The 18776-nt window shown below is 42.1% G+C and overlaps 1 protein-coding gene across 1 annotated transcript in view; it reads left to right on the top strand.

Moving 5' to 3' along the window:
* The window catches only part of IQCA1 (IQ motif containing with AAA domain 1), a 172123-nt gene that overhangs the window by 90537 nt on the left and 62810 nt on the right, over positions 1-18776 (top strand). The window contains exons 10-11 of the mRNA XM_036858051.1: positions 6613-6719; positions 6884-6985. Coding sequence (XP_036713946.1) covers positions 6613-6719; positions 6884-6985 — 209 coding nt within the window. The remainder of the gene's footprint in view (positions 1-6612; positions 6720-6883; positions 6986-18776) is intronic.

Genomic DNA, 18776 nt, shown 5'->3' with positions numbered 1-18776 from the left:
TACTCTCATTATACTTTACTGGAACGGTTATCCAATTCCTGTGGTTCCACCCCACCCTCACAACAAATCCCAACACAGAATGACCTGCCAAGGTGACCCTGGTCATCAGTGTTATTTGGAAATTCCTGAAAAATGCAATAAGGGCGTGAAGTAGAATATTTCCAAACTCCAGTCACATGCGTGCCTCCTTCCTAATTCTGGTCTTAGGTGGACAGCACCGGTACTATTATTTACTTAATATCTATTTTTAATTGATGTATGGTTTTTACCCCAATTAATTGAGCCTCATCCTCAGCAACTATATCAAAAGTCGTTGCAGGTTTGATATGCCGGTTCTATAAAATAAGAATGTCCATGGACTTCCCCCCGGCAGTCCAGTGGTTAAGACTCCACACTTCCACTGCAAGGGAAGCGGGTTCGGTCCCTGGTCAGGGAACTAACGTCCCGCATGCCGTGCAGTATGGCCAAAAAAAAAAAAAAATGTCCATGTACCTCCTGAAATTCTTTCACTTACCACCAGTGGCAAGGGTCCCACTCTACCTGAGATGCTGAACGAAGGCAGAAGCACAGGGATAGGATGACCCCAGCAGGATTTAGCGACTGCTTTAATTGGGGAAGAAGGAGGTCAAAGGGTACATTAACATTGATTAGGTGCCCAAGACACAGAAGGCTTTGTGTTTTCGTTCCCATCTTACTTACCTTTATAACAACCAGGAGCAGTAAACATCACTTACCCACGATCAGCAGGTCTGATCTTCTATCAGGTCTACTGATAGAAGACCTGCCATCGTTCACGTTTGAGAACATCAACTGTTTTTCTTTTCCATTATGGTTTATTACAGGATATTGAATATAGTTCCCTGTGCTATATACAGTAGGACCTTGTTGTGTATCCATTCTATATAGTTTGCATCTGCTGACCCCAAACTCCCACTCCAACCCTCCCCCATCCCCGCCACCCCCTTGGCAGCCACAAGTCTGTTCTCTATGTCTGTGAGTCTGTTTCTCTTTCGAAGATTAGTCCATTTGTGTCATATTTTAGATTCCACACATAAGTGATATCATATGGTATTTGTCTTTCTCTTTCTGACTTACTTCACTCAGTATGATAATCTCTAGGTCCATCCATGTAGCTGCAAATGGCATCATTGCATTCTTTTTTATGGCTGAGTAGTATTCCATTGTATATATATACCACATCTTCTTTATCCGTTGCTCTGTCGATGGATATTTAATTTGTATCCATGTCTTGGCTATTGTAAATAGTGCTGCAGTGAACACTGGGGTGCAAGTATCTTTTCAAATTACAGTTTTGTCCAGATATATGCCCAGGAGTGGGATTGCAGGATCATATGGCAACTCTGTTTTTCAGTTTTTTGAGGAACCTCCATGCTGTTCTCTATAGTGGCTGCACCAACTGACATTCCCACCAAGATAATACCAACTCTGTAACAAACAATGGTGCCAAGCAATCCCTATCAAAGCACCCATTCACTTACATATTCACTCAACAAACATTGATTGACTCCAATGTGCAGGTGCAATGCTAGCCTGGAGCTACAAAGCTGGCACATGCCACCAGCAGGCTCACAACACACCAGGTGCTGTGGCGGTAGATGGGTGGGGACAGCGGCACAAGTTGGATGGCTTGTTAGGCTGGCCTCAGCCGCCTCCGAGGGACCCAGCTAGGAATCGCAGTAAGTCACAGGCCTGGCTGGGGTGCCCCCGGAACTCAGGGCTGTGTCCCAGACAATAGCTGCCATTTGTTAAGACACCACTTCACATGACTTCATGTATTGGTCTGTACACACTGTCTTTTGTTTCGTATTCTGCATATCTATCACCAGCCTTCGAGATAATTTTCCAGGCCTTCGAATGCATTAGGTAACTGACCAGCTGCTCTTCTTCTGAACACCTCCCTTCTGGAGCCCTGCCAGCTGTCCTCCTTGGGGCTTCCTTTGCCTTCCCTGACTGTCACCCCTTCATTTTCCTGTTACTGCCTCATTTTGGTGGAGCCTGTCCTACTGGGTGTCCTGAGAGGGGCTGCCAGTGGGGAGTTTTAGGTGCCAGGTACATCTCCATACACTCACACTCGGGATTTGGAAGGCCTGGCTCCCTTGGCCTCTGATGTAACTACATGGAGAAAGAAAGGAAAGTGGAGAAGAGCAAAATTCTCACCTACCTTAACAGGGAGTCAGGAGCCCATGTCCAAAACTGATGAATCAAGAAGCAGCAGTATAAGCGTATCATCTAGACATTGGGAGAGGAACAGAGAAACAACCAGAAGAGCCCACGTGAAGCTAGATCACTTCACACCCTCCTCCCGTGGGCCCTGTGCTCTTCCTCCCACAAGCTGCTCACACTCCCACCTCAGGGCTGTCGTACTTTCTGTTCCCCTTGCCTTCAATGCTTGTCCCTTCAGGCCTTCTCCCGCCTCACCTGTGCCCGCCCCTGACCCCACTTTACTCACCTCCCTCTGACTTCCGTGTGTGTGTTTGCTGTCTCCCCGCAGGGGAGGGGGGGGGCGCCAGGTCCATGAGGGCAGGGCATGAATTTCATAATTTACAAATAGATCAGATTTATGAATGAATCTGAATCTAGTCAATGCATTTTTGAATGAATGAATGTGGGAATAAATGCCCCTGGACAGTGTAACTGGAAGGCAGAGTTTTTTTATTATAATCTTTTCAATACTCTGACTTTAAAATAAGGTGCATGCATTATTTTGATAAAAACAGTAATTAATTTGGGGGACATCTAATGTCCCCATGGGAAGCCTGCGGGCCCACCCAGCAAAGCTCTTGAAACGACCCACACCTAGTGTGTAATATCTGTTTCCATCAAGACTAAGAAAACACAAGCTACTCGGGAGCAGGAAACATGAAGTGTGATTTTCCTAGTTGGCTGTTGGGGCATTTGATGAGTTACCTGTCCGGTCTTTGGTAATTTACAGAAATTAAATGTTTTCATCTGAGAATTCTTTTCATAAAAACCAAAGGTTTTCCTTCTCAGACGAAACATTAGCATTTTAATCACTGAGATTAAGCCCCCTCCTCATCACCCCTCAACCTGCAAAAACTGCCACAGCTCCCGCTTTCCCAATTCTGGGATAAAAGCTCATTCTCTGCTGTAGGAAAGAGCGGGCAGTTGTTTTCCTTTGAGAGCCATGAATAGCTTCCTGCAATTAGAAATGTCCATGAAATTCTTGAAGGGATTGAGAAGTGCCCCGTGCAGAAGTGTCATGAGAAAAACAAAGTTGCAGTGGAAAACTAGGTCCATTTACATGAACTAGAGTGAAACCGGGAAGGCTGCTACGAACTGTTTTATCTGTAAAATAGTTACAGCTCCAGAAATGGGAATGTCATGAGGTGCCACTGCTTTTACATAAATAATCACATCTTGCTTTCCTTTCTGTTGAATATTCTGTGTACCTTTCATTATGAAACGCATGGCTTCCCAGTCTTATTAGTAAATCTATCCCGTGAAAAAGCAGTGTAGCTTCCTTTAAATAACAAAGCAGTTTTGCTCTAAAAGATCTTAATGAAACAGGTGGGTTTTGCTGTGGGAGAAGATTTAGTCATCATACAAGGGGGAAATCTGCTAGAAAAGAGCTGTTATTAGTGAATAGCACGTTTTAACACAGTTATAGTATTTTCAAGGGGGAAAGCTTACAATTTTAAACCCATAAAAAAGAAGCATTATATTATTCCTGCATTTCAAAGTTTTCCACAGTCTAAGCTTATGTAAATTTCAGAAAAACGTACAGGGAGGGCGCAGTTGCCTTCAAGCCCGTGAGCCAGCCTCGCCTTTGTGTACTCACACCTTACAAGCTCACTGCAAAATCCCCCTTCTCGGGGGGGACAGGCATTCAGGCCAGAGCAGAAACTGAGGTCACCCTCAGACAGGTGTACAGGAGGCACACCCCCAAACCTCTCCTGCCGTATCGGCCCGTCCCATCGTCTGAGCCCTAGCGGCTGGGCCACCTCTCACGTGGCCACCCTGCTGGGGAAGGACATGTGGGTGAATCAATTCTATGAAAATTTTACCCCCTCTGTGATGTGTTTCTTGTCTATTTCTTATAAATCCACACTAGCCACCCTAGAAAAGGTTTGGGTGCTTTCATCATCCTCATTTTCAAAAATCTGCCCCAGAAACTTTTTATCACCCGTAGGTTTCTCCTTGCTATCTTCCTGGCACAGACTGTGACCAGCCAAGGATTGGCCCTGTCCAGGCCGCACTGCCCTTGGTTTGCTGGTGGGAGGCCGGTGGGCCTAAGAGCCCTCGCCGGGCCTGGAATCCAGACAGGCCGACCCCTCTGCCCAGCTAACTGTCCAGGAAGTGGGCCAGGCCTGACCTGTGTGTGGCTATCACCTTGTGGTGCCCCTTCTCACTTCCAGAAATCTCCATGCCAGCCTCTGGGAGCAGCGTCAGGGTCTCCAGCCTGTGGCTTGTGGACCCGACCCACCCTTTCGGAAAACTGGAGCTGCACACCCGCATCCCGTCTTGCTCCCCTTGCGTCCTGTGTGGTCCTGACTCGGACCCCTAAGAGGACACGCCCAGCGGTCCTCAGCGTCCTCACTTCCACTTGCTCTCTGGGCACAAGTGTTTTTAGAGTAGCTGCTGTCCTGCCTGGTTCCTCGCCCCTCGAGAGGCAGAGATTGTTGACAAGGAAAGGGAAGAAAGACTGTGAGACCAGCAGCTGGAAAGTGGCAGCATGGGGGATCCACCTGACGGGGCTTCCACCTGGCTGGAGCCCTCCGGGCGATGCCCTTGCCCAGTCGCCCGTTCTTGTGCATCTGCATCTCGTCGCCCTTTTCCTCCATCTCCCCAGGATCTGCAGCCATTCCTGGCTCACACCACGTCCCATCCCTTCTCCTCTCCTTTCTCGTTGCTTCCGCTCATCCCCGGCCTCCGTGATTTACGTGGAGATTCCACCCTCCTCTCTCATCTATTTGCCCACTTGACTCTCCGAGAATCTTCTCTGCTGTCCGCCTTCACAGTTGACACCTCTTGCTCCCTGTGCGCCCGGACGTATGTTTCTGCCTGTGACCGTGACTGTCCTCTATGGCTTGTCCTCTAATGCCACCCTTCTTGGTCATTTGTGTCGGGGGACACAGTCCTGGCTAGTCTCAGGATCCCGTGCGGTGCTCGTAGGAGAGGCCGTGCTTGAGAAACTTCCATCCCATCGTTCACCGCCTGCCATCCAGGCCCCGCACGACCCCCTTTCTTCCCAAGCCATAGCCATTGTCAGACGGAGGTGGGGAAACCCCTGCCTGGGGCCCCGTGGCCCTCAGTTGCCTTCCCGAGTTTTGAACAGCATCAGTGCTCCAGGGATGCGTTCCCAGCAAAGTGGCCCAGCTGAGTGGTGGTTGCAGGTTTGGTTCCAGAAATTTTCCATCACATTCTGAACACAAATTCAAGGAAGAGATCTCATTTCCCAAACTGGCAAGTCTTTTTCCCCTGGGAGATCCCCCAGTCCCACAGCCAGGATACAGTGATATGCACCTCTGTGCAATTGGGAACTCCCCTTCTGAGAAAACAAGCTTATTTCCATTTATTCCAGTGATACAAAATTACCCTTATTTCCTCTAGAGTCACATTTCTCTAACCATCCTCCTAACTGCCAGGCAAAAGGGAAATGTAAAATGTGTATGATTTCAAAAACATCCAAAAAGTGATACAAAAATAGAGCCGTTGAATTAGGGGCGAGTAGTGGGTCCTTGTGGGTTCAGTGTTGGCTTTTACTAGGAACCAGGGTAAATTACTGGTGAGTTGAACTAGCAACAAAATCTCTCCTATTTTAGCGAATCATTTGAATAATAAAAATAATGTAAAACATATTACAGAAACAGTCACCTATAACTGTATAATCCCACAATTAACATACTATTTTTTACACGTTTTTAATCGTATGGAAGAATGCTGTTTGTTTCATACTTCTTTATTGGATCTTTTCACATGAGCAGTTTCCTTCTTTATTTTTTAGATATTATACAGGCACAGTCCTTCTGTGTGGGAAGTGGAGAAGGAGGTAGAGCAGAAAACTGAGGTTGTGTTACATATCACAAAACTGCGTTCCTTCGTGTCAGCCACAAAGGAATGGGCACTTGCCGTCTACCTCTACAAGGTAGAGGTGCTGCTGCAGCTGCTGACTTGCAACACCCGCTGAAAGGAGTTCAGGGTGGAGAGCTGACATGGGGCCCTCTGTGCTCTGGGAAAAACTGGCAGAGCAGGTCTTCGGAATAGCTAGATATTTTCAGGAGCCAATTTTATGAGCCCAATTCTTGGATCTCCTCCTATCTAGAAAAGCACTAAAATCCTTCATGGTGACGACTGCTCCTCGTGACTAGCAGAAACCTTCTCCAAAAATTATGTGCTCGATTGCATGTACTCCCCCTTCACCAAAATCACGTATATGCTAACCTTACCCCCTACCTCTTTAGAGCAGTTTCTCAGAGCTATCTGAGACGCTGTCTCCCGGGCTATAGTCCTCTTTTTGCCCCAAATAAAACTTGACTCACAACTCTCATGGTGTACATTTTTTTTAAGTCGACATTAGTCTTCACGCTGAAAAAATTTCCTTTTCTTTTTCTTTATCCTTCTGGAGTACAGACCTGTGGAAGAATAAAGATGAATCGTGGAATGTCCCCCAGGGCTATGATCCCGAACTGATCAAAGAGGACAAACGGAAAGAATTGGAGTCGGAGATCCGGCTGCAGGTAAGACTGCTTTTCTGCTGTAGTCCCAGTAAGTCAGTCACTGCAGTGCTTTGTTACAATTTCCTGTTAATAAGCTACCCAGAATTTAAGCTATTTTTAACTTCACAAAGAAAACACAAGTCATGCGAAGTCACCTAAACCTAGGGTCTTTTGTATTCACCTAGGTTGACGAGCTGATGAGACAGGAACTAAAAAACTTAAAACTAGCTGTGAACAGAGAGAAGGAATTATCGGGCAAAACAGGAAGGAGGAAAGGAAGTAAAAAGGTGAGTGGTTCTTTTTTTTTTAAATTAATTAATTAATTAATTAATTAATTAATTATGGCTGTGTTGGGTCTTCGTTTCTGTGCGAGGGCTTTTCTTTCTAGTTGCGGGAAGCGGGGGCCACTCTTCATGGCGGTGCGCGGGCCTCTCACTATCGCGGCCTCTCTTGTTGCGGAGCACAGGCTCCAGACGCGCAGGCTCAGTAGTTGTGGCGCACGGGCCCAGTTGCTCCGCGGCATGTGGGATCCTCCCAGACCAGGGCTCGAACCCGTGTCCCCTGCATTGGCAGGCAGACTCTCAACCACTGCGCCACCAGGGAAGCCCCAGGTGAGTGGTTCTTATGCACAGGAAGCAGAGGGCAGGTCCAAACCGTGACCAGGAGCCCGGCCCCCGCGGGTAGTGGCCCGTCCAGGCGTGCTGCCCGTGGACCCTGGCTGTCCCAGGCTGATTCTCCGGGAAACGTGCCTACCTTTGGTGAATTTACCTCGGTCCACCAGGTAGCCCTCAGGGTTGTGGGCTCATAAATGAGATAAATCCAACAGTCTGGGAGTAACTTTCCCAGTCCGCCATCACTGCAGATCCGTGGTACCCAAGCCCCACAAGTGGGATGAGACCTATCGGAGGAGCTGGGGCATGTGCCTCAAATGCCCACCCGTCTCTCCCTGTAGAAGATCTGTAGGGGAAGCCAGTGGCAATGAGCAGGTTCCCTGTGAGTCGGGGAATCCGATGAATTGAATTTTCAGTTGCCACCCATCCGTCTCAAGAGTGGTTTCGAGTAGCCAGTTGGATTCCAATATTCCATGTTCACATACTAGGGTCCTGTGAGATAATAGAAAATATACCTATTGGTCTCTGCCCCTGGTTGTTGGCAGGGAGCTCCTGGAACCCTTGTAAATTCCTAAGTGATAAGCACACTGGGAGCGTCTTTTGTCACAATGAGGCAATGCTGGGTGGGCTCCTAGATGGCTCCCAGGGTGGGGCTGGTTACAGGGAAGACCAAGCCATGATTAGAAGCCTGGAATTCTCAGCTCCACCCACCCGCATTCTCTAGAGAGGGGACAGGAGATGGAAATGGAGTTAATAATTGATCAAGCCCACCTGAGGAAGCTTCCATGAAACCCCAATAATAATGGGATTTGGAGAGTTTCTAGGTGGGTTAACACATCCACATGCTGGGAGGGTAACACACCCCAATTTCACAGGGGCAGAAGCTCCTGCACTCAGGGCCCTCCCAGGCCTTGCCCTACACACCTCTTCATCTGGTTGTTCTTCTGTATCCTTTATCATATCCTTTAATGAACTGGTAGATGGAAGTAAGTGTTTCCCTGAGTTCTGTGAGCCACTCTCACAAATTAATCAAACCTGAGGAGGGGTTTGTAGCCGGTTGGTGAGAAACATAGGTGACAACCTGGACTTGGCAATTGGCATCTGAAATGAGGTGGGGAGCAGTCTGGTGGGACATCACCCTTAAACTGTGGGACCTGGCTCTATCTCCAGGTAGACAGTGTCAGAATTGAGTTACATTGCAGGACCCCCAGCTGGTGTTGCAGAAAACTGCTTGGCGGGGGAGAGCCCCGCACATCTGGCGTCAGAAGTGTTGTGAACATGGTCCACTTCGATCCAGAGCCAGCCCTACCTCTGGGGCCAGGATACTCCAGGCAGAGGAGCTGGCAGGGTTGTGGGCAGCCTGTGCCCTTTGAAGGCTTTCTCAAGTTTCCATGGTCCATCAACTCTTCCTGGGACTCACACACTCCCTCAGAGTTTATCACACTCCCAGCTACATTAGTGACTAGTTTCGCCAGCCCAGGGGCTGTATGGTGTCTTTACAGTGGCTCTATCCTAATGCTTTTTGTGTTGACTTTACAGTTTACAGTTTAACTCTGACTCTGAATGTCCTTCATGGGCCTCTACTGAGGCTCCATCTCTGTAGCCCACTGAGGGCTCTCTATAGGCTATTCCCTCATCAGTAGGAAATAAATATGCCACCCATTGACCCTATTATTGAATTTCACGTCTTCAGAAAGTGATACTTTAATGACTGAACATGGAAATCAAGCCAAACAAAATGGGAAATGAAGCCAGGAGGTGACTGTACCCCTCCAGCTGAGAATAGGCTTCCTCCTCTTACCCAACAACTGATCACCAGTCTGGCCCAAGGGCACCCTCTGTACTGCTGCCCCCTCTCACTCCTTGCAGCCTGGTGTCTGCCCTCACCATGTCCTAACTCATGACATGTCACAGGGTGAGAAATTGCTATGAATTTCTCTCTTGGAATTAAACTGGTTGAACACACAATAGATGCACTCAGGGTACCCCAATAGATTGATGGTAATTGTGTAACTGTAGAGTTTTCAATTCTCATAATTCCAATCCAAACGACCTTGGGAAACATAAATATGATTTAATTTCATAAGCTGAAACTATACTAAATCCCCTCCTTAAGAAGACCATTAGCAGAAGGGGAATGGGCAACCTTGAACATAGAAAAGGGGAAAGAGGACTCAGAGGGATAGAATTTGGCAGTATTATTCCAGAATTATCCAGAAACAGTGACTTGGTCAGAGATTATACAGCAGCCTGAGTGCTCCTTTCGAAATACAAATATGACCTTAGCACTCCATGCTGAAACCCTTCAATGACACCCCATTTCCCCCAAGGATAAAGATGACAGGCTTACAAGGCCATGACCAACCTCGCCAGTGTCCTCTTCTTCAGGCTCATCACCCACCTCTCCTCCCTGGCTGCACTCCAGCACCCTGACCTTCCTCTTTGTGCCTCAAACACCCTGTGCTCCCTCCCACCACAGGGCCTTTGCACATGCTGTTCCCTCTCAAGAACTGTCTTTACCCCCACACCCTCAGTCCCCAGTGTAGTTAACCCCTATTCATCCCTGGGGTCTCAGTCCTAGCCCTTCTTCCTCAGGAAAGCCTTTGGGGACCTCCAAAGTAAGTCTGGTTGCTACACATACACTTGACGCTGAGTACCATGTCTTCCTGGTGCTTTATCACAGTTTTAATGTTACATTTACTGGTGAGATCATTTTGATCATTTTGTTTGTATTTGCCTTCCCAAATCTACTGAAGGGCCATGAGTCCAGCGACTATGTGACTGTCTTTTCTGCTCACCTTTGTAACCTTTTCTGGCACATAGCAAGTCCTCAGCACATAATATTGAATGAATTAATTAATCAAATCTAGATCCTATGCAGATTGACCCCTATAGGCTAAATAAGTGCCTCAAGACGTCACAGTATGGCATAGGTAGCAATTCAGAGCATCCAGCCACCTCCTTGCTTATTCCATACTCAACAAGCAACCTTCTGATGAGTTATTGTAGTTTCATGTTCATTTTCTTACAAGAAGGAAGGCTACAGAGTCTGTTTCCCTTGGCAATTATATTTCACATTATAATTTAATCTACTTACATTGCAGTCTATTCCACCTTCTCTTGTGATTTAGAGATCCAAAATCAGATCTTGGGGGACATATCATCTTTACTGATAGTTTCATTTAATATTATTTATTGAGCACTATATGCCAGGTACAGTTCAAGGCATTTGAGGTACAGAAGATAACAGACAGACAAAGAGTCTGTACTTGCAAAAACAAGTTTGCAGATGCAGGACTGTGAATCAACCCTGGATGTGCTGTCACCCCCATTATGACATCACTGAGTGAGGTCCTGACTCTCAGAGGCCATCTCTCTCTCTCGAGCTCCTCTCTTGTTCTAATCACAAAATCTTTAAGGACATAGGAGTTCCTGAAGTGACCATGAAGCTCCTTGCGGATAAGATTCTTGACTGGCTCTATTTTTTGCATTCCTGAGTGCTAGCATATATAAATGAAAAAAAATGCCATATTTAAATAGAAATTTAGAATCTACGTTTAAAAGAAACAAATAAACATTCTACAGTTGAAAAATATGGTATCCAAAAATAAGAAGTCTTCTAACTGGTTTAACAACAGCATAGACATAGCAAAAGGCAGGTTGACCTCAAAAACAAGTCAATAGGAAATCCAAACTGCAGTACAGAAAAAACAAATACTATGAAAAACAGAACAGAGAAGAAGAGAGGTTTGAGACATGGTCAAAAGTTGTAACATATGTGTAATTAGAATTTGCCCCAAAAGAGGAGAATGGAACAGAAGCAATACATGAAAAAGTAATGTTTGTGAATTTTCCAAATCAGATGAAATACACACAAATTCAAGACCTTACTGAGGTCCAAGAAGGATGATTACAAAGAAAACCACATCTAGACACATCACAGTCAAAATACTGAAAGTCAAAGATAAAAGGCAAACTCTTACTAGATTTTTTTAAAAGGCACATTTCCTTCAGGATAACAAAAAATAAGAAAGACTACTAAGTCTCTCAACAGAAACCATGGAAGCCAGAAGGAAGTGCGAATAGCATCTTTAGAGACTGGAAAGAAATAACTGCCAACCTAGAATTCTATACCCAGTGAAAATATCCTTCAAAAATGAAAATAAAATAGAGACAAACAAAATCTGATTTGACTTAGCAGCAGCAGACCCATAATATGGAAATACTAAAAGGATATTCTTCAGGCTGAAGGAAAATAATCCCAGATGAGAGAACAGAAGTGTAAGAAGGAATAATCAGTTCTTCAAAATGTAAAATTTGGGCAAGTATAAAAAGCTAACTATTCCTAAAATATTCTGGTTTTTAAAGCAAGAATAAGGGTCTGTACCATACATACAAAGAAAATATATAACAGCAGCAGCAGAAAAGTTGGGTAGGAGTAAACGGACTTGTGAGATTGCTGCATTGTTCAGGGAGCCAAAAAGAGCTAATTTAAGGTAAATTGTAATAAATCAATGATGTATTTTATAATTTTTTAAGTCATACTAAAATGTATAGCAAAAAAGTAATAGTGAAGATGAGCAGAAAAATTTTAAATAATTAATCAAAAAGAATACAGGAAAGGAAAAATAGGAATAAAAAGCAAAGAAAATTAATAAATAATAAAAAGAAAGCAAATATGAATTTGATAGAATTAAATCCAATTAATTTAATACATAATTACCTAAAATGTAAGTGGACTAAATGTTCTATTTTAAAAGACAATGATTGCCAGGCTGGAAAAAAACAAAACTAAATGCTATTTATAAGAAACACACTTTAGGGCTTCCATGGTGGCACAGTGGTTGAGAATCTGCCTGCCAATGCAGGGGACACAGGTTCGAGCCCTAATCTGGGAAGATCCCACATGCCGCGGAGCAACTGGGCCCGTGAGCCACAACTACTGAGCCTGCGCGTCTGGAGCTTGTGCTCCACAACAAGAGGCCGCGACAGTGAGAGGCCCGCGCACCGCGATGAAGAGTGGCCCCTGCTCACCGCAACTAGAGAAAGCCCTCACACAGAAACGAAGACCCAACACAGCCAAAAATAAATAAATAAATTTATTTTTTTAAAAAAAGAAACACACTTTAAACATAACAAATAGATATGTTGAAAATAAACTATAAACTATAGATGGTAAACTGTAAACCATCAAAGGACTAGCCAAAAGATAGCTAGTGTAACTCAGTATCAGACAAAACAGGCTTTAGTTAATAACCACCCTGCACCATCCAAACACCACAGAAAAAATGTGGCCCCACTCCAGTGCACACCAGCAAAGGCTGCATGGGGAGCCTAGACTTCTTCCCTCATGAAGACATAGGAGATAACCCAACACCCTCACTGGAGTGGTGTCAGAGAAGATCAAATAAGGAACAAAGCCTTTCATTCCTGCCCATTGGTTGTGAAGGCTTCCCATCCACTATGTCAGTGGAGACCACATGGGGAATCTATCTGGACTCCACCCCCAGCCAGTGATAACAAGGCACCCCTCCCTCCCTGCTGGGATGGATCAGAGGAGACCTAGTGGAGAGTCAGGACTTCACCAGTCCCCAATGATAACAAGGCCACCTTCACCTCAGTGTGAGTGGAGACCACATGGAGAGCCAGAACTCCCACCCCCACCCAGAAATATAAGGAGCCCCTCCCACAATGGATTGGGGAACCTAGACTTCTACCTTCCTGGCAGTAACAGCACAACACACACACACACACACACACACACACACACACACACACATTATTCCCCTTCCAGAGCAGTGTCAGAGAGAGTTAAAACAAGAGATTTAAATTAAATTCAGAGTCTTATAACATAATACAAAAATGTTTAGGTTTTATTGAAAGTCACTCATCATACAAGAACCTGGAAGATCTCAGACTGAAGGAAAACAGACAATAGATGCCAAGTCTGGAGTGTCAGAGATGTTAGAATTACCTGACAAACATGTTAAGGCAGCCATGATTAAAATGCTTCAATGAGTAATTATAAAGCTGCTAGATACAAATGAAAAAAAAAAAAAAACAGAAAGCCTCAGCAAAAAAGTAGAAGATATAAAGAAGAACCAAATGGAAATTTTAGAACTTAAAAGTACAGTATGCAAAATGCTGGATGAGCTCAGCAGCAGAATAGAGGAGACAGAGGAAAGAATCAGTGAATTGGAAGATAGAACAATAGAAATTACCCAATCTGAACAGCAGAGAAAATCAACTGGAAAAAAAAAAAAGCTAAACAGAGAATTAGGAACTATGGGACTATTAAAAAAAATCTTATATTCATGGCATCAGAATCTCAGAAGGAGAAGAGAAAGAAGATGAGGCTGAAAAAGCACTTCAAGAAAGAATGGTTGAAATCTTCCCAAATTTGACAGGAGATATAAACCTGCAGATTTAAGAAGCTAAATGAATACCCAACAGGATAAATCCAAAGACATCTGATCTGAGACACATCGTAACTAATCTTCTAACTACAGAAGACAAAGAAAAAATCTGGAAAGCAGCCAGAGAAAAAAATGACCCTTTACCTATAGGAGAAAAACACCTTAAATGACTGTGCGTTGCACACCAGAAACTGAGATGGAAAGAAAGGGCACAGTACTTTTTCAAGTGCTGAAATAAAATAACTGCCAACCAGAATCTATACCCAGCAAAAATATTCTTCAACTGTGAAAAAGAAATCAAGATATTTTCAGATGAAGGAGAACTAAGAGAATTTTTCACCAGCAGATTCACCCTGAGAGAATTTCTAAAGGAACTTCTTTAAATGGAAAGAAAATGGTTCCAAAAAAAAAAAAAAAAAAACCCTGGAGCATCAGAAAGGAAGAAATAACTTGGTAACCAAAAATATAGATAATCTGGGTATCAGTGAAATCACAAAACACTCCATGTCATGGACCTCCTGGATACTTCAGAAATACTAGAGGTGGCAGGTGCTCAGTGATATAACCAAGGATCGTCTACCTCGGGAGTCTCAAACTCAAATGCCTTCAGTGTCAGTCAAGTTCCATAAATGAGAGAAGCAGGCAGAGGACTGTGATGAACTAAACAGCATACATGACTCAGCTCTGGCCAGTGATTGCCAGGCAGGAAGGCAGGCCCTGTCCTGCCAGATCTTCCAACTTGTCAAGAAAAGCCAGAAATCCTAACACAACATTGTAAATCAACTATACTCCAATAAAAATTAACATATATATATATATATATGTAAATAGAATAGGCTTTTCTTCCCTTTCTAAATTATGTTATTTGATTGAAGCAAAAATTATGACACTGTTTGACTTGGTTCTCAGTGATGCAGAGGAAATATTTAAGACAATATTACAAATGACAGGGGATGGGTAAAGGCATGTAAAGGGAATTAAGATTTTTCTACTTCACTCAAAATGTGACATGAGTAGACTCTGATTCACTATGCATATATAATGTAACACCCAGAGGAACCACTAGAAAAGTATACAAAGAGATACAGTCAACACTATCAAATGAAATTCTAAAAACTGGTCAGGTCACCTACAGGATGACAGGAAAAAGCAAATAAAGAAATAAAAAATATAACAAAAAAATAAATAAAATGGTAGACAAGTCCTAATATATCAATAATTACATTAAATGTAAATAGTCTAAATACACCAATTAAAAGAGAGTAGCAAAGTAGATTTAAAAACATGACCCAACTATATGCTGTCTTCAGGAACCTCATTTGATATATAATGATATAAGCAGGTTGTAAGTAAAAGGATGGAAAAAATATATCATGCAAACAATCAAAAGAAAGCAGGAATGGCTATTCTAGTATCACATAAAGTAGATTTCAGAGCCAAGAAAATTATCAAAGTCAGGGAAGAACTTATATATGATAAAAGAGCCAATCCATCGAAGACAAATTAATCCTAAATGTGCATACACCAAACAACAAAACTATAAAATATAGGAAGCAAAAACCAATAGAACTGAAAGGAAAAACAGACAAATCCACAATTATAGTTGGATTCATTCTCAAGAACTGATAGAATACTAGACAGAAAATCATCAGCAAGGATACTGAAGAACTCAACACCATCGACAAACAGAGTCTAATTGAAATTTATAGAACACTCCACCCAAAAAACAGAATACATATTCTTTGCAAGTGCCCAAAGAATGCATTCCAAGACGGACCTTATCTTGTGCCATTAAACCAATCTTGACATATGGAAAAGAAATGAAATCATGGAGAGTGCATTCCCCTACCACAATGGAATCAAACTAGAAATCAATAACAGAAAAATAATAAGAAAATCTCCAAACACGTGGAAACTAAACAGCACACTTCTAATTCATAGGACAAAGAAGAAACAAGAGAACTCAAAACATATAATGAAAATACAAGATATCAAAAATATCTGGGACACAAAGTAGTCCTGAGAGGGAAATTTATAGCACTAAACACATACACTAAAAAAAGAGGAAAAAGTTCAAATCCGTCATCTAAGCTCCCACCTTCAGAACTTCAGAACCTAGAAAAAGAAGAGCAAAAGAAAAAAAAAAAAACCACAAAGTGAGCAGAAAGAAGAAAAAGATAAGAGCAGAAATCAGTGAAATAGAAAACAGAAAAACAATAGGGAAGTCAGTGAAACAGAGCTGCCTCTTTGAAAATTATCAACAAAATTGACAAACCTCTAGTAAGACTGACAAAGAAAAAAAGAAGTCACATATTACCAACATTAGGAATGAAACGAGGTATCACTACTGACTGCAGATATCAAAAGAATAATAAAGGGATACTACAAACAACTCTACACACAAAATTTGACAACTTACACAAAATGAACACACTATTCCTAAAAATACAAACTATTACAACTCATTTAATATGAAATAGATAAATTGACTAGCCCTACATCTGTTAAGGAAGTTGAATTGTAATTAAAACAATTCCCCAGGTAGAATCTCCAGGGCCAGATGGTTTCACTGGAGAATTCTACCAAATATTCAAAGGTAAATTAACACCAATTCTACACAGTCATTTCCAAAATAGAAGAAACACTTCCCAACCCATTTTATAACAAGCTAGTGTTACCCTTAAGTGAAAACCAGACAAAGGCAATACAAAAAAAAAAGAAAAATATAGGCCAATATCCCTCATGAATATAGATACAAAAATTCTTAAAATATTTTCAAATAGAATGCAAAAATAAAGAGAATTATAAACCATGACCAAGTGGGGTTTATTCCAGGAATGCAAGCCTAGTTCAATATTTGAAAATCAACAATGGAATAAACTATGTTAACAGACTAAAGGAGAAAAAAATCACATGATCATGTCAATTGATGCAGAAAAAGCATTTGACACAATTTAACGCTCACCCATGATAAATCTCTCAGAAAAATTAGAGAACTTCCATGACTTGATAAAGAGAATCTACAAAAACACCTACAGCTAACCTTCTACTTAACAGTGAAAGACTAAATGCTTTTCTCCTAAGACTGGGAATAAGGCAAGTGTGTCCACTCACTGCACTTATATTGAACATAGTGCTAGATGTTTTAGCCAGTGCAGTAGGACAAGCAAAGGAAATAAAAAAAATAAACAGTCCCTATTTGCAGACGACATGATTGTCTACTTAGAAAATCTCAAGGAATCTACAAAGAAACTCCTAGAAATAAAAAGTGCATTCAGCAAGGTTATAGGGTACAAGGGGAACATAAATCAATCATATTTCTGTTTACTAGCAATGAACAGATGGACACCAAGATTAAAAATATAATATCTCTTAAAATCACTCAAAAATGAAATACTTAGGTGTAAAGCTAACAAAGCATGTGTAGGATTTGTATGCTAAGACTACACCATGCTGATGAAAGAAATCAAAGAAGATCTAAATAGATAAACATACTATGCATATGGATTGGAAAACAAAATGTAAAGATATCAATTCTTTCCACATCAATATACAAGATTAATCCAATTCTTATCAAAATCCCAGAAAGATAGTTTATAAACATAGACAAGATAATCCTAAAATTTATATGGAAAGACAATGAATCTAGAATTGCTAAAATGATTTTTTAAAAGAGGAATAGCCGCATAGCACAGGGAGATCAGCTCGGTGCTTTGTGACCACCTAGAGGGGTGGGATGGGGAGGGTGGGAGGGAGGGAGATGCAAGAGGGAAGAGAAATGGGAACATATTGTATATGTATAACTGATTCACTTTGTTATAAAGCAGAAGCTAACACACTATTGTAAGGCAATTATACTTCAATAAAGATGTTTAAAAAAAAAAAAAAAAGAGGAATAAAGTAAAAAGAATCCATCTACCTAATTTCAAGGTTTATTATACAGCTACAGTAATCAAGACTGTTTGCTATTGGTAGAGGGTTAAACTGTAGATCAATGAAACAAAACAGACAACTGAGACATAGGCTCACACAAATAGGCCTGACTGATTCTTGACAAAGATGCAAATGCAGTTCAAGGGAGGAAGGATAACCTTTTCAATAAATGGTGCTGGAGCAACTGGACATCCACAGACCAAAAAAAAAAAAAAAAATGAACATTGAGCTAAGTCTCACATACTGTACAAAAAATAATTCAAAACAGATCATGGACTTAGATGTAAAATGTAAAGCTGTAAGTTTTAGAAAAAATATATAGGAAAAAATCTTTGGGATGTAAGACTAGCAAAGCATTCTTAAAATTAACACTGCAAGCACAAATCCATTAGAGGAAAATTGAACTTCATCAGAGTTAAAACTGTTTGCTCTGTGAAAGACCCTGTTAAGAGGGTGAAAAGACAAGCTACAGACTGGGACAAAACATTTGTAAAGCACATATCTGACCAAGAGTTAGTATGTAGAACATACAAGGAACTCTCAAAACTCAACAGTTAGAAAACAAAACAATCCGATTATAAAATGGACAAGAGACATGGAGACATTTCACCCAAGTGGATGTACAGAGGGAAAAAGAGCACAGAAAAGGTATCCAACATTGTTAGCCATTAGAGAAATGCAAATTAAAACCACAGAGGAATCACTTCATACCCATGAGGATGGCTAAAATAAAAGCAATGGCAACATCAATTGCCTAACATAATGGGGGACAAACTAGATCACTTTTACATGATTGGTAGGAGTGTAAAATGGTATGACCACTCTGCACAAAATTTGGCATTTCTTAAAAAAAAAAACATACAACTACCATAGAACCCAGCAATTGTACTCGTGAGCATTTATCCCAGAGAAATGAAAACTTCCACACACACGCACAGACATTTGTTGCACCTTAATCAATTCATGATAGCCCAAAACTAGAAACAGCAATAATAAAAAAAAGAACAAACTATTCATGCATACAATGACCTGGACAAATTTCCTGAGAATTATGATGAATAAAAAGCAAGAAAGTAACATACTCTATGATTCTGCTGATAGAACATTCCTGAAAGGGC

The sequence above is a fragment of the Balaenoptera musculus genome, chromosome 7 (genome assembly GCF_009873245.2).
Source record: "Balaenoptera musculus isolate JJ_BM4_2016_0621 chromosome 7, mBalMus1.pri.v3, whole genome shotgun sequence".
NCBI classification, from domain to species: Eukaryota; Metazoa; Chordata; class Mammalia; order Artiodactyla; family Balaenopteridae; genus Balaenoptera; species Balaenoptera musculus.
Note: the sequence above shows the minus strand (reverse complement) of the source record. Positions and strands in the feature narration are given on the sequence as shown.